Source organism: Chiloscyllium punctatum, chromosome 10 (genome assembly GCF_047496795.1).
Source record: "Chiloscyllium punctatum isolate Juve2018m chromosome 10, sChiPun1.3, whole genome shotgun sequence".
NCBI classification, from domain to species: domain Eukaryota; kingdom Metazoa; phylum Chordata; class Chondrichthyes; order Orectolobiformes; family Hemiscylliidae; genus Chiloscyllium; species Chiloscyllium punctatum.
Window position 1 is genome coordinate 13,169,795 of NC_092748.1, and position 27,327 is coordinate 13,197,121.

The following is a 27,327-nucleotide window of genomic DNA, read 5'->3' on the forward strand; positions in this document are numbered from 1 at the left end:
GCACCTGTGTCACTGTGTATGTGAGAGTGTGCGTGTGTAGGAATATCTGTGTGTGTAGTGCAATGGTGATCACCTGTAATGTGACATGTGAACCCAGGACCTTAGGTTCATGTCACATGACAGGTGATCACCATTGCACTACACACACACACAGATATTCCTACACACACACACTCTCACATACACATGGACACAGGTACACACAGACGCACACACAGACACCCACACACACCCATATAGACACACACACTCCCACACTCACATGCACCCCCTCACAGACTTAAGACACTCTGCACTCACCACACACACACACAAAGATCCACATGCACACATATATTTTGTGTGGTGAATTTGCACTTGCAGAGTTACATTGCACTTTGCTCAAAAACTGCATGAGTTTATGTAAAACTCCGTTATCTCACTTTTTAGATTAGAATCAATCTAAACATCAGGTCATAGACAGAGAACACAGGGGGCTAACACCTTCAACATATTGTCCAGCTATCACCATTGTTAATCTAGCTATCACCATTGTTAACAGCTAACCCAAGAATGCAACTTTTAAAAAAAGGGTTTTGTGATTTACACATGAAAGAAGTGAAACTATCACTGTATTCTAACAGATGAAAGGCTTAACAGACAATCAATTTTTCAATGTATAATTTCAGTTACATCACACTGCAAATTTTTGCTATAAATTCTGTGTTACGATCGAGCCCTCCACAGTCACATGAAGGAGTGTCGCTCCAAAAGCTAGTGTGCTTCCAATTAAACCTGTTGGACTATAACCTGGTAAAAACAATGACTGCAGATTCTGGATTAGTGGTGCTAGACGAGCACAGCAGTTTAGGCAGCATCCAAGGAGCTTCGAAATCGATGTTTCGGGCAAAAGCCCTTCAAGCTCCTTGGATGCTGCCTGAACTGCTGTGCTCTTCCAGCACCACTAATCCAGGACTATAACCTAGTGCTGTGTGATTTTTAACTTAAAAATCTGTCTTATTGTTATGGACCAGGCCAGACACCCACAGCATATATTAAGAAGGCAGCCTAGACCCTAACGTTTTCTTATTTTAAAGGTAAATATTAGGTGCTATGCTCCAGCTTTTAAAACAAAACACCCAAGCTGCACAAGTTGCTTATCTTCTCATAGATTGAAGACAAACTAACCTCTTAGTAACAAATGTAACCTCATTGTCACACTATCTCTTCCCTAAATTTTACTCAATGTCCTGACATCCACCACATTCTGGGATAGTGAATGCCACAGATTCATGATCTTTTGAGCAAAGTAATTTCACTTCATCTGTTTTAAATCTGCTACCCATTATCCTAAAATTACGACCTCTTGTTTTAGATTGCCGCACGAGGAGATATCTTCCATATGTCCACCTTGTCAATCCCTTTCGCATCTTATTTACTTTAATTAGATATCGCCTCAGTCTTCTAAACTCTGGCTGAACTGCTCAATCTCCCTTCACAGGGCAAACTCCTCATCTATGCATCTGCTCCACATCCACCCAGTCAAGACTCCTTGGGATTTTACACTTTAATCAAGTTGCATCTCAGTCTTCTAAACTCCAACAGATACAAGCCTATTTTCTTAAATACCTAAAACGTTAAGTTGCCTTGACTAGAACTTCTGTCAAATGCTTCCAAAGCAAAGCACTAAAATCCTTCCTTGCACAAGGTGACCAATACTGTACACCATACTCCAAATGGATCTCACTAACATGTATAACCGAAGCAAAACATTCCTACTTTAGTACTTGCTTCTAGTCACAATAAACAATACAGTTCTACTAGCTTTCCAAATTACTTGTATCACTGCAGGCTAACCTTTTGCAATTCATGCATCGGATCTAACCAAGAACCTTCCTGCATCCACTACGTCAGCAATCAGGAACCAGTTGGATAATATGCTTCCATTTATTCTTCCTGCCAAAATGGGCAATTTCACATTTTCCCATTGTACTTCATTTTCAAAGTGCTTTACAGCCAATGTATTCACTGTTGAAAATAAAGCAGCCAAGGTACATACAGCAAGGTCCAACAAACAGCATTGTGATAATGACTGCTTTACTGCTCTTTCTATTTTTAATTGAGAGATAAATATTGCCTAGGACACAGGGCATACAGCTTTTTAAAAAAAATTCATAAGACATGTGCATCACTGGCAAATCCAGCATTTGTTTCCCAAACCTAACTGGCCTTGAAGTTAATTAAGAGTCAACCACTTTGCTGTGGGTCTGGAATCGAGGACAGGAGAATTTCTTTTCTAAAGACCATCAGTGAACCTTGTGGGTTTTGGTGAAAACCAATAATAGCTTCTGAGATAAGTTTTCAATTTCAGATTTCTAAATTAAATTTAAAGTTCCATCAGCCGCCCTAAAGGGGTCTGAACCCTTAGCCTCAGAACATTAGCCTGGGCTTTTGGACTTCAACTCAACACACACCCCTGTTTCCTGGTCAACATCTGTCTCAATCTTGCTGCAGTTCTCCAGCAAAGCTCAAAACAAGCTGGAAGAACAGCACCTAATTTTCAGCTTGGGAAACTCTACAGCCTCCTGGACTCAATATCAAATTCAACAATTTTAGGGCTAGAAGCACCTTCTTCCATGTCCTTATCCCAACTCCAAAACACCAGGCCTTGTTAGCATACAGTCTGCTATTATATATCACCCACATTAACAACTAATTCTTCCAATTAGTAGTTATTCATTCTCCTAGGTTGACCGCTATCCAGTCCTTTGTCTGTCCAACTGCTTTTCTTTCCCTTTGGACTGTATCTCCACCCACCCCATCTTCTGCATAAATGATTTCTCTTCACTGATGCTGCCAGACTTGCTGATATTTCCCAGCAGTTTCTGTTTTTATGTCTCTGGATGATCAGTTCATTTACATACCCTACCATAATCTAACTTCCTCTCTAGCTAATGGATTTTTGAATTGGTGTAATTGGGTCATGGAGACTCTTACATCCCTCTAGATAGGCAGATGAGCATTTAATTTAACATTTCATCCAAATTAGCCAGTTCAAACAGCCTCGCCTAGTCCTGCAGTAGATTATCTGGTTGTATGCCTAAGCTTTGGACTGAAACACTTGAACCTCTAATTGTGTGTTTCAAACTTGATCACGTTACCAACACAGGCATGGCTGAAACCGGAGGGTCTTCGTACACAAATCTTTGAAGATGGCTGAACAATTGAGAAAGCAGATGGGATTTATCATGGAGGAAATGCTAGTCATTTTTTAAAAAAGGCTCAACCTCAACTGGAGTATTGTGTTCAATTCACAGCACTTTGAGGACAACGTAAGGATCTTAGAGAGGGTGCGGAAGAGGTTTATCAAGATGATGAGATACTTCAGTAGATGGAAAGAATGGAGAAGCTGGGGTGTTCTCTTAGAGTTGACAGGATTAAGAGGTGATACGAGACAAGTATTCAAAAATCAAACAGCCTTATACCTGTCTTTCGCTAATGTTGCCACACTCCTTACAGACGATCTTGTTAACGACTATTCCATGGTATAGTCTGTTAATGAGGTCATGCCCAGAGGTTCCAACTAAAGAGCTCTCCAATGCACTGAAGAGAATTCGATTTAATTCTTGTACGTCATGCTGACTAGTCTCCTGCAAAATAATTTTGACTTATTTAATTACACATTCAATCAATCCTCAAAGTCTATCAACAAATTACACGTTGAAGGGCTTTCAAAGAGAAATGATGATACGATCAGGGAAGCAATAAAACTAAATTACACATTTCATCCACCAATTCCATAAATTATAGCTTACAAATTCCTCAAAGGTTTTGGTTCTACATTTCAACCGGAATCATGCAATTTTAGTCTTCCCATCTTCTCTGCTCCACAACTTCACATCAAATTACTTGAGCACCCCTGAAATTCTCCCAACATGGCATGTGATCTGAAGATATAGATATTCAGCCAAGATTTAGGTGATTTCTTCCAACCTATATTTCTGTTCAGCTCCTGCCAAAGGGGCTTCATAATGTCAAAAATGCTTAATAAACTTCCCAGTCGGGCCTTGGCTAGGAAATCATCGACAATACCAAGCGACTGAATGTGTGGAGTTTGCACATTCACCACCTTTTGTGTGGGTTTCCTCCGGGTGCTCTGGTTTCCTCCCACAGTCCAAAAATGTGCAGGTTAGATGAATTGGCCATGCTAAATTGCTCGTAGTGTTAGGTGAAGGGGTAAATGTAGGGGAATGGGTCTGGGCAGGTTGCGATTCGGTGGGTCGGTGTGGACTTGTTGGGCCGAAGGGCCTATTTCCACATTAAGTAATCTAATCTAATCTAAATACCAATAAAATGTTATATAAATTTGCTCAGAACATCTGCTGGACTCCAGGAACGTACAATGCTTTCGAAAGAAAAAGGCATTCAACTTTTGTCTAAAGGGGAGAGCCAGAAAATGTACAAGCATCAGTTGTTGTACAAACATCCCTCACCCAAGTATAATTAAACCTCACTGTTCACAGAGACTAGATTATTTCCTTAGCAAGTATGTGGACATGGAGTTTAAGGGGACAGATAAGGACATCTAGTCTCCGCATTTGATCATCTTAGTGATGTAAACTATTTTTAAAGCCAATGTCAAGTGTAATGAGGTAGCTGGCTGAAAAGCATTAAAGAGAGGAGATCAGGTCACCTCCATCTTCATGGTCAGATAGGTAAAAAATAGTGAAAATAAAACTAATTTAGCAGATAATAAAGCTACCTGGAGGAATTCTATCTAAACCTAAACTGCATCAATAAAATGTGGCACAATGAGGAGCAAGAGGATGCATGTTAAGAGAAAACGTTGGTTGAGGAGATACTGGAACAGGAATTGGTGCTGAACAGAAACTGTACTGTTTCCTAGAGAAGCTGGATATCACAGTGCACAATGGTCGCTTCCTAGTAGTTAAATACCGAGATGGGGGAAATATAGGAATAGGTCATTCGATCCCCAGAAAGTCAGTTCTCCATAATAATTATAGAATATATTCGAGTTGATCTCATGTAAAAGTCAACCCCCTATTTTTGACCAAGACATCTGGAATTTTCCATATATCTCATGTTAAAGTTGACCCTCATTCTTCACAGATAACAGATCAAAATTTGACAGTCAAGGTAGTATCCTGTACCTAAGTGTTACAATGAGGAAATACAGGATTTTTTTGTGCCATTCTGTGATTTGATGTACAATTCACACCAGTGACAACCAACCACGTGGAATACAGTCATATATCTAGCTGGGGTTTTGAAGTTTCACCATTTTGTGTAAAATCGCCCTCCAGGAAAAAAAACAAAAAACATTCAGCAGCATTTAAACTGAAATTTATTGAAGTGGCAGAAAAGACAAATAACTGCGTAGCAGCAAGAAAATTGTGTGTTTTGGAGAAACTTGAGGGACAGGAAAAATATATTGAACCAACTCCAGAAAATGCTAAAATGAAAGTGTACCAACAGAGCTAAACCTAGCAAGTGGCTGAGTAGGTACTTGAATTCATCTAAATGGAAAACTTGTTCATAGTGAAGCCATCCAAATCCAAGCACGAACGTATCAAAGGAGGACGGAATTTCGGATGTTAAGGCAATTGCTGGATCGTGCACCAGGTTCATGAGAAGGTATGACTTAATAGTTCGGCAGAGAACTAAGATTACACAAAAGCTGCCTGCTGAACTAGGAGATGAGATTCTACAGTTTCATCAGTTTGTAATCATAAATCAACTGGGGGTGGAATGTAGCTAGAAGGCGATAGGTGGATGCAGGTGGGGGTGTAATAGTGATAGGTCAGTGGGAGGGTGGAGCAGATAGGTGGGAAGATGGACAGGTAAAGAAGGTGGTGCCAAGTTGGAGGGTTGGATCTAGGATGAAGTGGAGGCAGGGGAGATTTGAAAACTGGTGAAGTTGATGTTGATGCCCTGTGGTTGAAAGGTCCCAAGACAGATGATGAGGCTTTCTTCCTCCAGTCATTGGATGGCGGTGGAGGTGGCCCGGGACTAGCATGTCCTTGAGGAAGTGGGAGGGGGAGTCGAAGTGTTTGGTCAAAGTGCGATGGGGTTGTTTGCTACGTGTCTCCCAGAGATATTCCCTGAAATACTGAGAGTCGGAGTCCTGTCTCCCTGATGTAGAGGAGACCACATCAAGAGCAACGGACACAGTAAAGGACGTGGGTGAACATGCAGGAAAATCTCTGCCAGATGTGTAAAGATCTTCTGGGGCCTTGGATGGAGATGGTGGGCGGGGTGTAATGGGTGGAGGTAATGATCTCTGTGGAACACAAACAGTGGTGGGGAGGGAAAAAGTCTTTGATGGTGGGGTCTAATTGTAGGTGGTAGAAATGGCAGAAGATAATGAGCTGTATCCAGAGTTTAGTGGGATGGAAGGCAAGAAGCAGGGGGGTTCTAACATTTTTATGATTGGAGGGGTGGGGTTCAAGGGCAGAGGTGCAGAAAACGGAGATGTACTGGAGGACATTGTTAATCACATGGGAGGGGAAATTGTGGTCCTTGAAATAGAAGGCCATCTAGCACATCTGGGAGTGGAATTGCTCCTCCTGGGAGTGCATACAGCAGAGGCAAAAGTTCTTTCTTGTATGACTGATGACATTAAGTTAAAGCCAATGCCTGTTAATAAGAGAAAAGCTTTGCCAAAAGGGAGATTTCCAAAAGGAATGGTCATCCCTATGTAACCACAAGGCTGGATGGATGAAAGTGGATAAAGGAAATTTGGAATTTACGGCCTTTTGGACTAAGCAAGCAAGAGAGTTTGCTCGTATGGGACCAGTTTAGATCACATCTAGTGAAGAAGAGCGTTGATAATATTCAATCACATAACACTAACGTAGCTGTAATTCCTGGCGATCTTACAAGTATTTTGCAACTGATAGACGTTCGTATCAATTAGCCATTTAAGGACACGAGGAGAAAAAAGCAGGAATGTTGAATGACGTAGAAAAAAAACACACATGAAAGGAGGCAGCATGCGGTCTCCACCACTGTCACTGATCTGTGAATGGTTCATTTATACATGTAAGGAAATAAAAGCTGACACTATTTTCAAATCATTCAAGAAATGTGAAGCTTGAATACATTGGATGGTACCGAGGCTGATTATTTATGGGATAGCACAGATGAAGCAGAAGAAGTGGATGATGTGCTATCGCTAACTACGGACAGCGAAGATGAAAAAGATGCTTATGATGATATATTCATCCTGATGATTATGAAGCTTTATTCAGTGCTGAAGATGTTGAATAGTGTCATTTTGCGGGATTTTACTGAACTTCTGTATCTGACATGTTTAATTTAGATGTAACACATATTTGCGATTTAAAGCCATATTATCCTTCAACTTCACTTTTTCCTATGTATAAATATAAGCTTACTAAATAATTTTTGTTTCTATTGTCTGTATCCAGTAATTAATATAATTTGTTGTATTTTTTTCTTTACTCATTGAGAGATCAAATGGACTTCAGCTAATGATATGGACTGTAGCATGAATGTCAGCCCTCAAAAGCAATATCCGTATGATAATTGACCCTATGAATTTAAACCTTAAAAGGTTTAAAACTTAAAGGCCCCCATACCCTCAGGGCATACGTTCCAAGACCTATCGCAGAAGCCCAAAAACTGCAGAGAAGTGTGAACCCATTCATTTAAATGGGAAACGTACCTTTCCAGCAACCTCCTGTCCCTGCTTCTGGAACATTCCCTTTTATATGTTTGGGCCACAGTAAACCGCAGGTAACTGAAACTGCAGTAACCGGACCCGCGGATATGGGGGTCACCCTGTAGTCTAAAAAATCAGACTTTTACATGATTATGAACGGTAGCTCATGATAAATTTTAACCCAATAATCTGCTTTGATTTGCACTCTTTAAATAGCCTCACAAAAACCCATTAATTTGAATTCAGATATTTTCAACCGACCTTCAGGCTCAGCAGCTTTCAGTTCCAATTTTCTACTATCCTTTGTCTGAAGAAGGGGAGATGGGAATAACATGTCATCTGGCAATTTGTCTCCACTTAAGCAGCATAAAACAAAGAGGAGATTTAGCTTTGCTTTCCCAAATCCCTACAGAAATCCAACAAATCAAGAAATAAATAATCAGTGTTACACAACACACCTCATTACTTGTCCAGCCAAAGCTATCAGTTAGGTCAGATGTAGATGCAGCCAATTGATCTGCAAGCAACAGCTGGGCAAAAAGCCTCTGCAGCTCCAAAGGGATAACTCGAACCTAAAAACAAATGCAGTTATCTTTTTCGATCTTAACATACTGTCATACTTAATAATCAAAATTACATTTCACCCTTTCCACAGTGCAAATAATGACATGGATAGACCCAACATAAAAATGACACACAGCACCAACTCTGCTGAAATCATGCAGATTCTTTGGAGCAATAACAGCCATCATCATACTGATCTTTACAGTCGTTATGAATGCTATATGGTATAAGGGACAATACAAAAGGACAAAACATCAAGGTTTAGCATTCTTGAGAGTGGCAAATCACTTAGCCCAGGATGCTAACAGAAGCAAGGGAAGAAACAGCAGAGGCTCTGACTATCATTTTCCAATACTGCTAACATTGTTGCATTATTCAGAAAACAAGGAAGAAATAACCTGTCTAAATAGAGGCCAGTCAGCTTAACCTTGATTGGGGTAAATTATTAGAAAAGTCTGAAAGGAGATAAAATTGTCATTTAGAGAGGCACAGATTAACCAAGGATGGTCAGTTTTGTTAAAAGGAGGTCACATTTGACTAACTTACTGAATTGTAGAGTCATAGAATGGTGCTGCACTGAAAACAGACCCTTTGGTCCAACTCGTCCATGCCAACCAGTTATCTTAAATTAATCTAGTCTGATTTACCAGCGTTTGGCCCATATCCCTCTAAACTCTTCCTGTCATGTACCCATCCAGATGGCTTTTAAATGCTGTAATTGTAGCTGCCTCCACCACTTCCTCTGGCAGCTCATTCCAAACACACACTTTCCGCTGAGTGAAGAAGTTGTCCCTTCGGTCCCTTTTATATCTTTCCCCTGTCACTTTAAACCTATGCATTCCAGTTTTGGATTCTCCAACCCTGGGGAAAAGACCTTGCCTATTTACCCTATCCATGCCCCTCATGATTTCATAAATCTCCACAAGGTCACCCCTCACCCTCCAACATTCCAGGGAAAATAGCCCCAGCCTATTCAGCCTCTTCCTATAGTTCAAATCCTCCAACACTAGCAACTTCCTTGCAAATATGTTGGTGCTAAAGATGTTGAACAGTGTGATTTAGCCAGAATTTAGTTAAATAGAGTAGCTTTTTATTTGTCATTTTTACCAAATACAACTGATACAGTAAAAACGAGACAGCATTCCTCCAGGATGACCAAGGGTGCAACATAGACAGCACGAACTACACAATCATACATGGCAAAAAGTGCATAAGAAGTGCAAAACATGCAAGGTACAGTGTAATAGAAGAATGATAAATAGTAATTTTTCTAACAGCAACTCGAAGTCATGCAAAGAATTTCAGATGAAAAAGAGTCCAATTATACTGTGTTAAGGAGCAAGATGGCTTGGGGGAAAGAAACTGTGGCCATGAGAGATCGAATGCTCCAGCATCTTCTTCCAGAAGAGTTTGAGTGGGGAGCGTGTGGGGGTCTTCCACAATGCTCTAAGCCTTTCGAATGCAGCATGTGGTGTAAATGTTTGTAGTGGAGGGAAGAGTGACCTGATGATCTTCTCAGCTGTCCTCATTATCCGTTGTAGGGTCTTACGATCCGAGACGGTGCAATTCCCAAACTTTTGTATTTGGTTTAATTTAGATGTAACAAGTAATTGTGATTTAAAGCCATATTATATTTCTACTTCGTAATTTTTTTCTGAATCCTCTCAAGTTTAGCAACATCTTTTCTATTGCAGAGATTCCAGAATTGAACACAGTATTCCAGAAGTGGCCTAACCAAATGTCCTGTACTGCTGCAATATGACTCCCAACTCCTATACTCAATGCACTGACCAATAAAGATACATATCTCAAACACCATCTTCACTACCCTGTCTATCTGTGACTCCACTTTCAAGGAACTAAGAACCTGCACCCCATGGTCTCTTTGTTCAGTAACACTCCCAGCACTGTACCATTAAGTGTCCAAGTCCTGCCCTGCCTAGCCTTCCCAAAATGCAATACCTTACATTTATCTAAATAAACTCCAACTGCCACTCCTCAGCCCATCAGCCCTTCTGATCAAGGTCCCACTTACTGAGATAATCTTCTTCACCGTCCACTACACCAACAATTTTGGTGTCATCGGCAAACTTGCTATTCCTCTTATATTCACATTCAAATCATTTGTATAAATGATGAAAAGCAATGGACCCAGCACCGATCCTTGTGGCACACCACTGGTAATGGATCTCCAGTCTGAAAAGCAACCCTCCACCACCACACTCTATTCCTCCCTTCAAGCCAGTTTTGTGTCCAAATGGCTAACTGTCCATGGATCCTATATGGTCTAACCTTGTTAACCAGGCCAGAGAGGAACTTGGTCAAACGTCTTGCTGAAGTCTATAAAGATAACTTCCACTACTCTGCCTTCATCTATTCTCTTTGGCCCTTTTCAAAAAGCACAATCAAGTTGGTGAGAAACGATTTCCCAAGCACAAAGCCATGTTGACAATCCCTAATCAGTCCTTGCATTTCCAAACAGATCCTGTCCGTCAGAATCCTCTCCAACAACTTATCCATCACTGATGTCAGACTCACTGGTCTATAGTTCCCTGGCTTTTCCTTACCACCTTTCTTAAATAATGATACCACATTAGCCACCTTCCAGTCTTTCGGCACCTCACCCATGGCTATCAATGATATAATTATCTCAGCAATGGCTTCCCACAAACTGAGATCAGATCCTAGGGATTTACCCACCTTTATGCATTTTAAGATGGCCGGCCTCACCACCTCTGTAATCTGGACACTTTTCAAGATAAGCCTGTTTATTTCTCTAAGTTCTTTAGCTTCCACATCCTTCTCCACAGTGAATATTGATGGAAAATACTCATTTCGTATGTCACCCATCTCATGCAGTTCCACACATGGGCAGCCCTGTTGATCCTTAGGGGACCCTATTCTCTCCCTAGCTACCCTTTTGCTCTTAATGTATTTGTTAAATCTCTTTAGATTCTCCTTAACTCTGTTTGCCAAAGATATCTCATGTCCCCTTTTTGTCCTCCTGATTTCCCTCAAGTATATTCCAACTGCTTTTATACTCTTCAAGGGATTCATTTGATCCCAGTTGTCTATACCTGCCATATGCTTTCTTCTTTTTCTTGACCAGAGCCTCAAAGATTTCTAGCCATTCAGCATTCCTTATACTGACAAGCCTTGCCCTTCGCACTAAAAGGAACATACTGTCTCTGGACTCTCATTATCTCATTTTTGAAGACCTCCCACTTTCCAATTGTCCCTTTACCTGCAACTAGCTTCACCCAATCAACTTTTGAAAGTTCTTGCCAAATACCATCAAAATTGGCCTTCCGCCAATTTAGAACTTGAATCAGGTCTTTCCTTTTCCATAACTATTTTAAAACGAATAGAATTATAATCACTTGCCCCAAATTGCTTCTTAATTACCTGCCCTGCCTTATTTCCCAACAGAAGGTCAAGTTTTGCACCTTTCTTTACACTATGCCAGTCCTATTCTATAGTTGGAAAGTTAAAATCCCTTACCATTACAACCCTCTCATTCTTACAAATATCTAAGACCTCCTTACAAAATTACTTCTCAATTTTCCACTGACTAATGGGGGGGCTGGGGCGCGCTATAGTACAATCCCAAGGTGGTGATCAACCCTTTCTTATTACTCAGTTCCACACAAATAACTTAACTGGATGTACTCCTCAAAATGTCGTCCCTAAGTAGAGCTGTAATGTTTTCCTTAACCAAAATGCCACTCCCTTTCCCCCCACTTTCTATCCTTCCTATAGCGTCTATAGCTTGGAATATTAAACTGCCAGTCCTGCCCTTCCTTGAGTCATGTTTCTGTAATTGCTATGATATCCTAGTCCCATGTTCCCAACCATGCCCTGAGTTCATCTGCCTTACCGGTCAGGTCTCTTGCATGGATATAAACACAGTTTAATTTATCAGTCTTACCTAGTTCTCTGCCTTGCTCTTGCCTCCCTGGACTATTTTACTTGCTCTGCTTCTCAACAGTACCAGCCGTAGACTTCTCTCCATCTTCTAACTGTCCTGTTCTCCCTCCGGACCAAATTCTCAGCCACACATTCATCTGCTCTATCCTCCTAGTCCTACTCTCAATAGCACATGGCACTGGGATTAATTCAGATACCAGTATCGTTGAGGACCTACTTTCCAACCTCCCACCTAACTTCCTATATTCTCTCTTTAGAATCTCATTTCTTTCTCTTCCTCTGTTGTTTTTCAGAGGATTTTTGAGGGAAGTACATTTTATGTCTGCTTACGCTTTATCAAAGTTTTTGCCAATGTCCACAAAGCAGGCTAGTCAGAAAACTAATGTCTTTGCATCTAAAGGACAATGGCACGTTACATCCAAAATTGGCTACGTGGCAAGATGCAGAGTTATGACTGACGAGTATTTGTGCTTTGAAGTGGTTTTCCCAATTGACAGTTTCAGGACTCAGTGTCCTTAGATGTACATGGCATAGATATTTTCTAATGAACTTATTCAGGGATGTTATTACATATCTCTAGAGCAAATGGGGCTTGAACTCATGCCTCCATATACTAACACAGGAAGCATAAATAAGATGTTTCCAATCAATTGAAAGATTGGCAGTGTAATTGACACTTGGGAGAGAACTATAGACTGCAGGAAGCTATCAAAGACTGGTCAGGTAAGTAAAGAAGTAGCAAATGGAATTTAATTCATCCGAGAATGAGGTGATGCATTTGAAGTAGTCAAAGAAGGAAAAGGATTATACAATAAATGGTAGGATTCTGAGAAGCTTAGAGGAGCTGAGGGATATTTTAATGCAAACCTACAGATCTCTGATATCAGCAGAGCAAGTAGATAAAATGGTCAAGGCTGCTTTAAGGAAACTTTTGTTTATAGGTTAAGGTCATGAGCAGATGAGCATGCTCAAACTAACACCAATAGACAATAAATGCAGAAGTAGGCCATTCAGCCCTTCGAGCCTGCACCGCCATTCAATATGATCATGACTGATCATTCCCAATCAGTATCCTGTTCCAGCCTTATTTCCATAACCCTTGACTCCACTATCTTTAAGAGCTCTAGCCAATTCTTTCTTAAATGAATCCAGAGACTGGGCCTCCACTGCCCTCTGGGGCAGAGCATTCCACACAGCCACCACTCTCTGGTTGAAGTAGTTTCTCCTCATCTCTGTCCTAAATGGTCTACCCCGTATTTTTAAGTTGTGTCCTCTGGTTCGGCACTCCCCCATCAGCGGAAATATGTTTCCTCCTGCCAGAGTGTCCAATCCTTTCATAATCCTATACGTTTCAATCAGATGCCCTCTCAGTCTTCTAAACTCAAGGGTATACAAGCCCAGTCGCTTCAGTCTTTCCGTGTAAGGCAATCTTGCCATTCCAGGAATTGACCTCTCATGAACCTACGCTGCACTCCCTCAATAGCCAGAATGTCTTTCCTCAAATTTGGAGACCAGAACTGTACACAGTACTCCAGGTGTGGTCTCACCAGGGCCCTGTACAGCTGCAGAAGAACCTCTTTGCTTCTATACTCAATTCCTCTTGTTATGAAGGCCAGCATGCTATTAGCCTTCTTCACGACCTGCTGTACCTGCATGCTTGCCTTCATTGACTGGTGGACAAGAACACCCAGATCTCTCTGAACAGCCCCTTTACCTAATTTGATACCATTGAGGTAGTAATCTGCCTTCCTGTTCTTGCCACCAAAGTGGATAACCATACATTTATCCACATTAAACTGCATCTGCCATGCATCTGCCCACTCACCTAACTTGTCCAGGTCACCCTGTAATCTCCTAACATCCTCATCACATTTCACCCTACCACCCAGCTTTGTATCATCAGCAAATTTGCTAATGTTATTGCTGATACCATCTTCTATATCATTTACATATATTGTAAAAAGCTGCGGCCCCAGCACGGATCCCTGCGGTACCCCACTGGTCACTGCCTGCCATTCCGAAATGGAGTCGTTAATCACTACCCTTTGTTTCCTATTAGCCAACCAATTCTCTATCCAATCTAGTACTTTGCCCCCAATACCGTGCGCCCTAATTTTACTCACTAACCTCTTGTCTGGGACTTTATCAAAAGCTTTCTGAAAGTCCAGGTACACTACATCCACTGGATCTCCCTCGTCCATCTTCTGAGTTACATCCTCAAAAAATTCAAGAAGATTAGTCAAGCATGATTTCCCCTTCATAAATCCATGCTGACTCTGTCCTATCCTGTTACTATTATCCAGATGTGCCGTAATTTCATCCTTTATAATAGACTCCAGCATCTTTCCCACCACTGAGGTCAGACTAACTGGTCTATAATTTCCTGCTTTCTCCCGCCCACCCTTCTTAAAAAGTGGCACAACATTAGCCGCCCTCCAATCCTCAGGAACTGACCCCGATTCTATTGAACTCTGGAAAATAATCACCAGCGCATCCACGATTTCCCAAGCCACCTCCTTCAGTACCCTGGGATGCAGGCCATCAGGTCCCGGAGACTTATCAACCTTCAGACCTAACAGTCTCTCCAACACCAAATCCTGGCAAATAGAAATTCCCTTAAGTTCAGGTCCTTCAACCACTGTTACCTCAGGGAGATTGCTTGTGTCTTCCCCAGTGAACACAGATCTGAAGTACCCATTTAATTCCTCTGCCATTTCTTTGTTCCCAGTAATATATTCCCCTGTTTCTGTCTTCAAGGGCCCACTTTTTGTCCTAACCATTTTTTTGCCTTGGACATACCTAAAAAAGCTTTTACTATCCTCCTTTATATTCTTGGCCAGTTTACCTTCGTACCTCATTTTTTCTCTGCGTATTTCCTTCTTACTAATCCTCTGTTGTTCTTTAAAAGCTTCCCAGTCCTCAGTTTTCCCACTTATCTTCGCTAAGTTATACTTTTTCTCTTTTAACTTTATATGTTTCTTTACTTCCCTCGTCAGCCACGGCCGCCCATGTCTCCTCCTGGGATCTTTCTTCCTTTTAGGAATGAACTGATCCTGCAACTTCTGCATTATACACAGAAATATCCGCCATTGTTCCTCCACGGTCTTCCCTGTTAAGGTATTGCACCATTGAACTTTGGCCAGTTGCTCCCTCATAGCTCCATATTTCCCTTTATTCAACTGAAATATTGTCACTTCCGATTGTACCCACTCCCTCTCAAATTGCAGATTGAAGCTTATTGTATTATGGTCACTACTTCCCAATGGCTCCTTCACTGCGAGGTCACTGACCAATTCTGGTTCGTTACACAATACCAGATCCAGAATCGCCTTATCCCTGGTCGGCTCCAGCACCAGCTGCTCTAAAAATCCATCTCTGAGGCACTCCACCAGTTAGGTATGGTATACAGTTCCACTCACCAAAATACAGGAGGTATGCAATCACACTAGAAAAGGTAAAGGTGAGATTTATGAGGTTATTATCAGGAGAGTAGCATTTAAGCTATGAGAAAAGATTGGTAGGCTGGTATTGCTTTCATTGGAACGGTGCAGGATGAGAGATTTAATGGAGGTGCATAAAATATCGAGGGGTAAAAAACAGGGTGGAAATGGAAGAATCTATTTTGCTAGCATAGAGGTTGGGTATGGATTTAATTAGTAAAAGGATTAGAGAAGTAATTTTCTTCACCCAAAGGTCAATAGAATACTGGAACTACCTAAGTGGATGGTAGAGGCTGAAAACATCACTATATTTGGGTGGCATGGTGGTTCAGTGGTTAGCACTGCTGCCTCACAGCGCCAGGGACCCAGATTTGATTCCAACCTTAGGTGACTGTCTATGCAGAGTTTGCACATTCTCCGTGTCTGCGTGGGTTTCCTCCTGGTGCTTCGGTTTCCTCCCACAATCCAAAGATGTGCAGGTCAAGTGAATTGGACATGTTAAATTGCCCACAGTATTAGATGCAATAGTCAGAGGTAATTGTACGGAAATGTCTGGGTGGGTTACTCTTTGGAGGGTGGGTGTGGACTTGTTGGGCCAAAGGGCCTGTTTCCACACTGTAGGGAATCTAATCATTTAAAACATGTTTACATATATACTCAAAGGGACTCAAGAGATAATGCATCAAATGTGGAAGGCAGAATAGATAAAAGCAATCTTTTTGGCTGGCACAGATAGGTCAAATTGTCTCCTGTGTTATAAAACTTTTTTTTAATCTATATAGTACATATGCACACACTTAACTACAGAATAACTATCTGATAATACTGACAGGTTCTGTAGTGAACCTCGCCAATCTCTATGTCTCAGCCAGATTTACTTTTCTGAGCATTCATGAGATAAATGTGATAAGAGATGACAACACAGAGACATGGACAGTTTTGAAGGAAATATCAAGAGACACGAATGTGTACTAAGACACACCGATCAATTTGAATAAGAACTACTGATGTCAAAGGACAATTGCAGACTCATTAATACCTAGAAAGTATTTTTCTTTTTAAAAGGTACTCAAAATGTCACATTTTAGCACAATAATTAATAACTTAACATTCCAAAAGAGCGAGGCTTGACAAGCCAAGTGGTAGCTCTGTGGGATTAATGGAAACCCCTGGAATGGCACTATCCTACATTCTGATAGATATTAAACAAGGAGCTAAAAAGATTAGAAATCACAGAAGAAACTCTTTCACACAATACATGAAACCCAATCAATGATATAATCAGTGGAAGAAATAAATAACTGCATTTATATTTTGACTTTAATAAATATTGGCTATATCCTAATGTAAAAGATTAAACGGGAATATCTCTGTGGATATTAATGTAACATTAAAGTGTAAGACTGCAAAGCTGAACATTCTGGAAGTGGGTGGGATGACATTCTATCTCACAGATATGCAGGAATGTGATGACTATCCATTGTAATTCACACTTCATTTAGACAGTCATTTTCTACTATTCCCCTACTATTATCAGATTAAACTATCATTCAATCTCTTCCATTCAGAAATGCTTTCATAAGCCATTCCCTAAAGCTAGGTATGTCGCACCAGCATTGTCTTGGGGAATCACTGAGTCAGGAAATTGTCTGCATAATGATTCCCCGGGATTAGGGCATTAGTAAATGCAACATTTTAGGGGACAATCTCATCCTACCATTGTTACATATGACTGTGAGTGACTGGGGCTTGTTGTGAGTGGCAAGTGGCTATGGGGAAGTGGCCAGAGTATCCGTAAGTATGGCCAACTAACCTGTATAAAGGGGATGTGTTTTCTTTGTTCAGTGCCTCCTTTGACTCAACCTTGCACGCCTGTGGGGGTGTCAAAGGGGGTCACCTAGCTTGTACAAGCCTTAATAAACTTTAACTGTTTGCATAAATTGATGTGCGTGAATTGCATCTTGTGTGTGAAACCTCGGGAAAAGAACCTAACACCAAAGCACTTCACAACTAATGAAGTGCTTTTGAAGTGTTATAATATGAGAGGGTCCATTAATCACAGGTGTCTAATATGTATCAGACTGTGAAATGTGTACAGCTTCAGGAGTTTACTTCTAAAACATTCTAAGATTAGTGAGCTATTTTTGTTCTGAAATGTCATCAAGGATCAAAGACTATTTCATGATCTGCAAATGGTATCAGAACAGTGAAGTCAGGTTCAGAAACTCCCACTCTGCCGAGTTTGTAACTAATTGTATACCCAAGTATTAAATATGCCATGTTCTAGGTTACATCCTGCAATATCAGAAAGGGTCAACATAATTACGGATAGGTAAAGCAGGATGACAATGGTACTGTAAGTTTCAGTCGAAGTAACCATCTGTGCTATAAAATCTGTCACAAGGAAACTCCATATTGAAAAAAAGACAGGGGTAGGGTTGGGGGATTACAAATTAAGTGCCATTACTCAAATTAGTTATTTACTTGAAATATGGTTCTAAAGTTTAATTGATCATAAAGTGAACATATTTGTTTATAGGATCTCAAAAGTCACAAAGCAAAAACAAAATCAGAAGGAATAACCCTTCTGAAATTCAGCAGGTTTGGCAGCAACGGTGGAAAGAGAAACAAAGCTAATGGCCCAGATATTCTACCAAGGGTCAGAAACCCTATCCATAACCTTAACCCTACTTTTTTTCAAACAATTACCAATTTGCTTTTAGACGTCCTCTGCACCAAAGATTCCTGAATCAGAGTCTCTTAAAATGAACCACTCCAGGAATCCACAAGTTTAGCAGTTTAGAAAAACAGTGTGCAAAGCACATCCCCTTCTGCAGCAGTTGGGATATTCCATTAATGTTAATTTAAATAATTTAATTATACAGTAGCACAGCCAGACACTTTGACATCTCTTGTGAAAGCACCAGTATGTAGGGCAAACACTGAGTTGGGTGTTAGGTGGGTAGGATGGCACTTGCATAGGTTTGGAAGTGTGTCAGGTAAGTATATAAGTGCTTAGGATGAGAGAGTTTTGGGTCTGACAGCAAGGGCAGAGGGAAGGAATGCAATGACTGGGTCACAGTGAGTAGCAGACTAAAAATTTATTCTATCCTCAATGTTTCTTCGATAACTATTACACTTCTGAGATTTGGAACCCTCCAATATTAATGGACTTTATAAAGCTTTATAAAATCTTGATGGGCATGGATAGCATAAATAGAGAAAGTATTTTTCCTGGAATGGGTGTGCCCAGAGCTAAAGGGCATAGGTTTAGGGATGGACGAGTTGGACTGAAGCGTTTCCGTGCTGTACATCTCTATGACTCTTTCTAAGGGTTTCAGCCACGAAGGAAGAAAGTCTGTCACAAGAAAGTCTTCAATTTCACAGACAGTTCTCACAGAGTCGGCTGCATCAGGGGTTCTGTAAATGTCTAAGGGGAGGTGATGGCGTTGTGGTATTACGTCTAGACTGTTAATCCAAATGTACAGATGAGGTTCTGGGGAGTCAGGTTTGAATCCTGCCATAGCAGATGGTGGATTGTGAATTCAATCAAAATCTGGAATTAACAGTCTACTAATAATCATGAATCCATTGTGGATTGACAGAAAATCCAATCTGGTTCACTAATGCTAATAAGGAAACTATTGTCCTTACCTACTCTGGTCTACATGTAACTCCAGACCCACAGCAATGTGATTGATTCTTAACTAGCTTCTGGGCAATTAGGGATGGGCAATAAATGATAGCCTAGCCAGTGACACCCTCAACCCGTGAATTAATTTTTTTTAAAAAAAAGGCTTGATGCATAACTCCAGTTGACACGGCTCCAATGATTTTCTGACCAATGAAATATCTGAGCCATTGCTTTCAGTCCAATATGGTTCTTTGCAGAGCTAATGTGAGGGGGAAAACTGGTGGCTATTATACTGTAGAAAAAGATGGGGAGAGGCAAGTGTAAAAGAAGGGAAGGTCAGGTGAGGGTTAGAGGTTGTACAATATAAAATGTGTCACTACTCCACCTCTGGAGTTCTTAAGAGTCGTATCTTTCTCGAAACATCAACTTGGTTTTTCTCTGTCCACAAAGGCTGCAAGACCTGCTGAGTTGCTTCAGTACTATGTTGTTATTTCATATTTCCAACATCTGCTTTGGTCCATGCAGATCGCATTGATTGTGTATTAACACAAACATTTTATTTCAAAGTGATAAAGAAATAAAAATTATTTAATGTTGTTAGTAGCCCATGAGTAGCCTTTAAAAAGAGGACCAATAAAACCTGCTCAAGATTTAACATAAGCCTTTTGTGTAGATTTGGTCCAATTATTGTAATGTCTACACTTAATCATGAACTACAAATCAAAAAACTGAAGTAACAATGTTAAAAAATAGATAAATGCGAACATTCTCACCTTTGACTCTGGCTTGTCTTTGTCTGATAAATTTCCCAGTTCCTCAGGCCCCAGGGCAAACAATGATTCTAATTCCAAAGAAGAGAAGAAATATTAATCAGACAGCTAAACTTGTGTTTATACCGTGCCGTTAAAGGTAAAGACAAACATGAGGTACTTCCTGGGAGTTTAATTAGACAGGTTAAAATGAAAGGAGGCAATATTATGAGGAGTTACCAAAAGCTTTGTCAGAAGTAGAATTTAGAGGAGGGTAAGAGTTGTCATGAAGTAGAGGACTAAGAAGGGAATTGCAGATTTTAGGGCCAAGAGAGCTGAACACAGTCATTCGTAGTGGTGGGTGGGAAGAAAGAGTGTGATAAATATGGCACTAGAGTATAAGAAGCACAAAGTTCCTATAAAGCTAAAGCAGTTCAGAGAGAGGGTTAAGGCTGTGAAACAATCTGAACGCAAGGCTGAAAACTTGCAATTGGATGTGTGGGAGGACCTCAGGACAAACGTAGGCTAGTGAAGACAGGGATGATAGGTGAGCAGAATTTGAAATGCCAGCTGATCTTTGGATAAGTGAAAGTTCATGAGGGGAAGTGATGGAAGATTATTCCAACACTCATGGTCACCTACGTCTGGAAGAAACAACGCTCTGCAGTGAAAGTTTCAGCCACAGTTGGGCTGAGTCAGTGATGGAAAGAAATGATGTGATGGAGGTGAATGCAGACAGTTTTTGTGATGGCAGTGTACGTGTGATTGGAATTCAGTTCAGGAACAAATAGAACCCTGAAACTGAATACAATTCGCTGTATTTAACTACCATCATCACTTGTTAGTTCAATCTAGATTATACACCAAATGCTAACAGGTTGAAATAGGCACGAACAAAGACCAATTAGAACAATTTTCCACTTCTACAAAACGTACCAGCATACTTGCATTTAAAGCGACTTCTTCCTAGCCAGTAAATACTTCAGGTTGTTTTTTTAAAACTCATTCAGGGATGCCAGTTTTGCTGACGGGGTTAGCATTTATAACCCATCACTGACTGCCCTGAAGATCAATTGTGGTGACAATGTCATTAAGGAGAAGTTCCAGTAATTTAATCCAGCAAGTCTAATGAAGTGGCATTTTGAAGTCTTGATGGCGAGTGGCTGGAAGCGGAGCATGTGGGTGGTGGTGTTCCTACGCCTTTGCCTTTCTTGATAATCGTGGCCACCAGGGGTGTGGATGGTGTGGTCTAAAAGTGTATTAGTGAATTTCAACAGTAAAGTATACACACTGCCACTACTGAGCACCAGTGGTGACAGGATTGGCTGTTTGTGGATGCCATACCAATCAAGCAGTTTGCTCCTCGAGGGTTGTTTGAATTGCACTCATCCAGGGAAGTGGTGACTATTCCATCACTCTGCTGACTTGTGCATTGCAGATAGTGAACAGGCTTTGGGGGGTGAAGAATTGAGTTACTCGCTACAAGATTCCTAGTTTGTGATCTACTCTTGCAGCCATAGTATTCACATGACTGGGTCAGTTCAGTTCAGTTTCTAGTCAATGGTAAAATAAAGATTCAAACTTACAGTTAATAGGTGAATGAATGACATGAAAAAAAATCACTTTAAATCTTTTACTGTAATAAATAACAAAATAAAATCAGTTGACAATCTTATTTTCTTTTTGTAGTGAACTTACATTTAAATTACAGAAAGCGGGGATTCAAGATGGCGGCGACCCAGTAGGTCAGAGTCTGCAGAGCTCTGCCTAGGACTCGGGCAAAGTGGGCTGCCCACCTTCACCTCACCTGTTAAATCACTCAAAATAGCTTTTGCCCAGCACTCTTAGCCATTTTGCATCAAACTTTAACAGCTTGGTGTTTTTTTTAAAAAATGACTAAGGGCAAAAACTCTCGCAGTTCACAACAGGCAGGGACCCCTCCCCCACCCCCTCCTGCAGCGGCAGGAGGGACATCCGCGGCCACCTCGGGGGACTTACCTGCAAGGGCGAGCCTGCGCTCGGAGATCGTCAACCTCCAGGAGAAGATCGATACGTCTATCGAGGATGCCTGGTCCAGGTGGGAGTCGATCTCGGTCATGCTGAGTAACTATGACCGAGAAATCAAGAAACTTGGGCAGCGTGTCAGAGAGGTGGAGCAATGGGCCCCAGCCTCGGAGACTGCTGCTGAGTCATCCATGGGTCAGGTTCAGGCTCTGGAGCAGCAAGTCCGGACCTGGAGGAGCACATCGACAACCTTGAAAATCGAGGTGGTCGGAAAAACATCAGGTTGCTGGGTCTTCCTGAACAGGAAGGCCAGCTTGTGGATTTCTTGGAGCAATGGCTCCCACAACTAATAAAGTTAAGAGTCGGAGCTGGGCTGGGTGCGGGTGGAGTGGGCCCACTGGGTTGCTGTGCGCAAGTCCGGGTCTGACCAGCGCCCCTGCCCGGTTCTAGTCCGACTTCAATATCACAAGGAAAAACAAACGCTGCTAGAGGCCTCCAGAGCCTTGGGGAAGGATCCCCAAGCCATGATGCAAAAGGGCTCCAAGATAATGCTGTTTGAGGATTTTTCTCTGGTTGTGGTCAGCAAGAGGAGGTTATTTGACAAGGTGAAGAAGCGTCTGAGAGACTTAAGTATTCAATTCTCTATGGGATAGCCGGCAACGCTGCGCTTCAGTGATGGAGGATCTGTTTATAACTTTGGAACACCGGAGAAAGTAAAAGAATTCCTGGATGCTCTCAAAAAGACCACGGGACTTGAACTGTACAGATAACAACTTTATTTTGGCTCCCCCCCCACCCAACTTTGTCATCCTTTTTTTCTTTTTCCATCTCTCTTTTGCCCATCTTTCCCTGGGGGTGGGGGGCTTATTCTTTATTCTTTCTTTGGTCTCCTATCTATAGCTCATGCGACTTATTTGATTTTTGAGGGAGGCGTTTGCGTGGTTTTTTTTCTTATTTAGTTGCCTAGTACTTGCTGGGATTGTAATTTCATAATTATATATATTTTTATCTTGTGTTGTTTTATTAGGTGTATCTAGGTGATAGGGTGAAGGGGGTGGGTAGGTCACCCACTTTTAACTCCTGTTTTATAAGATACTGGAACTTATTCACTCCATTTTGTAATGCCTGGGCTGAGGGCAATGCCCTAGCTGGAAGAGGTTATGGCGGGGCTATTGGAAGGTACTGGTGCCCCCCGGGAGCAAGGGGGAAAGTCTCCTTTCAAATATGTTGTGTGTTATTTTTACTTAGGAGTAGTTTTTAATTGTGTTGATTTAACTGTTTTAAAGAGTTCGTTTATATGTGAATTTTTTTCAGCCTTTATCCAATGTCTTTTGGGTGGGGTTCTTCCTCCTGGGGGGACCTCAGGCCTGCCTGGACGACCATGGCTAGCCATTCACTTAGGTGGTGCACCTGGAATGTCAAGGGAAGTAATTCACCAAAAGGAAAAAGATATTATCAAGTCTTAAAAAAGATTGGGTTGATGTAGCTCTTTTACAGGAGACACATCTACTTGATAAGGAACACTCGAAGCTGCAACAGGGTGGGTTTGGCCAGGTGTTCTTTTCATCTTTCAGCTCAAAAAGTAGGGGAGTAGCCATTCTTATTTGGAAGAACCTTCCTTTCCAAATGTTAAGCCAGATAAAAGATAAGTCTGGACGGTATATATTGATCAAAGCCCTAATATATGAAGGGGAATACGGGGATTTTGAATCTTTATTGTCCCCCGGCACACCCTTTTAAATTTGTAACGGAAGCGTTCTCTAAGTTGATGGCTTTGGAGGTCCACCATACAATTAAAATCTTCCCCTACAATTGTATTACCAACCGAAAGATGGACAGGATACCTAGAAGGACTGCGGGCATATCTCTGAGGCAAGTGGCGGATCTGAACAAGGAGCTGGGACTGGTAAATGTGTGGAGGTGGCTCCATCCCCAGGGTAGAGACTTTACTTTCAATTCTAACCACACAAGTGTCATACCAGAATTGATATCTTTGTCTCGTCAACCCTTTTGAATTCGATACTGTCTTGTAAAATAGGTAATATAACTATTTCTGATCATGCCGCAGTATATATGGAAGTTAAGACTAGTGATGATGGGATAGGTCCCCAACATTGCCGTCTGAATCCCTTCTTATTGAAGGATAGCAAGTTTATAAAGTTCTTCTAGCAGGAATTTAAAACCTTCTGGGATATCAACTCAGGTACAGCCAGTAACCCTTCGATGATGTGGGAGACCACTAAGACATATGCATGAGGCTTGGTCATCTCATATTCTGCGACCCGGAAAAGACAAAAGGAAGAGCAACAGCATCTGCTCGAGGCTCACCTGAAGGTGGCTGAAACTGCGTATGTTGTGAGGTCTTCTATTACTAAGCTACAGAGGATCACAGCCCTTAGGGAAGCCTTGAATACCGCACTATTCAAACAGCAAAGAGGGAAATACTATTCATGAAGCAGAGATTATTTGAATATGGTGACAAGCCTGGTAGGTATCGAGCATACCTTGCCAGAAAGAAAAAGGCTCCCCAAGCCATTAGGAAGTTCTATTTTGAATTGTATAAGTCACAGGACTGTGAGGATAGAACTAGGAAGATGGAGTCTTTCTTTAAATATTTGGCCCTTCCGGGCCTAACCTTGGAGCAGGTATCGCTCTTGGATGCCCCCTAGACAATTCAGGAAGTACAGGATGCAGTTAGGCAGCTTCAGAGTGGCAAAGTGCCTGGGCCAGACGGATTCCAGGCTGAGTTCTATGAAGAATTTATAGGGGAACTGGCCGCGCCATTCGTAGATACGTACGACTACTCACACAGTCAGGGCTGCCTCCTGCCTTCATTGAGAGAAGCAAATATCTCTCTCATTCTCAAGAAGGGAAAGGCCCCAGAAGATTGCTCTTCATATAGACCCATATCCTTGTTAAATGTGGATTTTAAAATTCTCTCAAAAATGTTAGCGCTAAGATGGAGAGAGTTTTACCATTCATTATAAAAGAGGACCAGACGGGGTTTATAAAGGGTCTCAGGTCAACTAATAACATTAGAAGGGTCTCAAATATGATACAAACCTGCCAGCAGGGAGCAATACCAGGTTTAGTTGTCTCCCTAGATGCAGCGAAGGCATTTGATTGGGTAGAATGGCCATATCTTTTTCATACGCTGAGACGGTTCGGTGTCGGAGAGGTCTTTACTAAATGGGTTTCGGTACTATATAATGATCTGAAAGCAGCAGTGATCACCAACAGTTTAAGGTCAAACAGCTTTAGAGTTGGCAGAGGCTGTCGCCAGGGATGTCCTCTCTCACCATTATTATTTACACTAGTGACTGAACCACTTGCGGAGGCTATACGACCTGACCCTAATATAACGGCTCCGAGGGTTGGATCAGGCAAGCACAAAATTACTCTATGCGGACGACGTCCTCCTTTTCTTAAGTGATCCTTTGATATCCATGCCTCGCTTAATTCAAGTGGTCAATCTATTTGGTATGTTTTCAGGTTACAAAATCAATTTTATGAAGTCGGAGGCCATGCCATTGGGAGATCTTGACAGTATATCCAATTTACCGGACAGATCTTGTTTACCCTTTCAGTGGTCACTAGAAGGTTTTCTGTATTTAGGTATTTTTATCACTCCAGTATTTGGTCAGCTATATAAAGCCAATTACGCACATGTATTAGAGAAAATAAGGCAGGACCTTCAAAACTGGGAAGATCTCCCAATATCCTGGCTAGGCAGAGTAGCCTCAGTTAAGATGAATATTCTACCTCATTTTCTATATCCTACGAGAATGCCCCCCTTGACGTTGCCGAGACAGGCGTTGCGTAAGCTTTACGGTTGGCTCGGCTCCTTTATTTGGAATCATAGACAGCCCCTTATCAAATTAGAAAAGCTGCAGCTTCCACAAATAAGGGGAGAACTGGACTTTTCAGACTTCAGGAGGTACCAATTGAGCTCCCCATTACATAACTGACTGGGTCTTTGGTGACCCATAATCAATCTGGCTGGATATTGAAATCTCCCAAGCAAAATGTCTCTTCATCAATCTATTATTTATGGACAAGTTGAGAGTTATTACGGACTACTGAGCTATAGGAAGGGTCTGAATAGGCTGGGGCTACTTTCCCTGGAGCATTGAAGGCTGAGGGGTGACCTTATAGAAGTTTATGAAATCATGAGGGTTATGGGTAGGGTAAATGGAAAAGGTCTTTTCCCTGGGATGGGAGTCCAAAACAAGAGGGCATAGGTTTAAGGTGAGAGAAGAAAGATATAAAAAGGGACCTAAGGGGCAAAGTTTTCACACAGGGAGTGGTGTGTGCATGGAATGAGCTGCTAGAGGAAGTGGTGGAGGCTGGTACAATTACAACATTTAAAAGGCATCTGGATGGGTATATAAATAGGGAGGGTTTAGAGGGATATGGACCAAATATTGCCAAATGGGACTAGATTTATATCGGATATGTGGTCAGCATAGACAAGTTGGACCAATGGGTCTGTTTCCATGCTGTACATCTCTATGATTCTATGTATTTAGTACAATGGGGTTTTTACAATCAATCAAAGCCTGGAGGATAATGCGACAAGATGAGGGCAACCTGCAAAAAAATAACCTCCCCTTATACCCTCATAGTGGGAACACTGGGACTCCAGCCAGGGCTGACCGATACTACATTCAAAACTTGGAAGTCCAGAGGTATCTCCTGTTTGGGAGACTTGTTCGATGGGGAGGTCATGATGTCCTTTGAGCAGCTGCACCAGAAGCTTGGACTGCCTAGCAAGGACCTCTTTCGGGTTTCAAATACGAGACTTTGTACAAAAGAAGACCACACTGACAGTCAATCCTTACAAATCGGATAGGGAAAGGAGTGTGCTTTGGCCAATGGGGCTGCCCTCGGTCAGTACTCTTTGTCACTCATTATGCAATAAAGTATTGAAGGACATGGAATGGTTATATAAAACCTGGAATCAAGAATTAGGGGCGGAAATCTCTTTAGAAATGTAGGAGGACGTCAGGGAAAATGCCAGGAAGACCTCTATTTGTAACAGAACCCAGGCTACTCAATTAAAGATACTTCACAGGGCTCATGTGGCATCTGAACAACGCGTAAAGTTCAACGCAAGAGCATCCCCAATGTGTCCTAAATGCAAAATTGAAGTTAGCACTCTCACGCATTGTCTGTGGACATGCCATAAGATCCGTAGGTGTTGAGACAGAGCAGCAAATGCCTTGACAGAGATTTTCGATAGGGAGATTGGATTGGATCCAATGTTCCTACTTTTGGGCTCTCCAAATTTTCCCTCTCTGGATGTACACTGGAGGAAATTATTTA

The 27,327-nt window shown here is 41.6% G+C and overlaps 1 protein-coding gene across 2 annotated transcripts in view; it reads right to left on the minus strand.

Annotated features, from left to right (window-relative positions):
• Positions 1-27,327, minus strand: part of usp40 (ubiquitin specific peptidase 40) — a 139,297-nt gene that overhangs the window by 101,960 nt on the left and 10,010 nt on the right. For both annotated transcript variants that reach the window (XM_072578553.1, XM_072578554.1), the window contains 3 exons: positions 20,023-20,090; positions 8,143-8,256; positions 3,465-3,629 (listed from right to left, as the gene is read on the minus strand). In XM_072578553.1, coding sequence (XP_072434654.1) covers positions 3,465-3,629; positions 8,143-8,256; positions 20,023-20,090 — 347 coding nt within the window. The remainder of the gene's footprint in view (positions 1-3,464; positions 3,630-8,142; positions 8,257-20,022; positions 20,091-27,327) is intronic.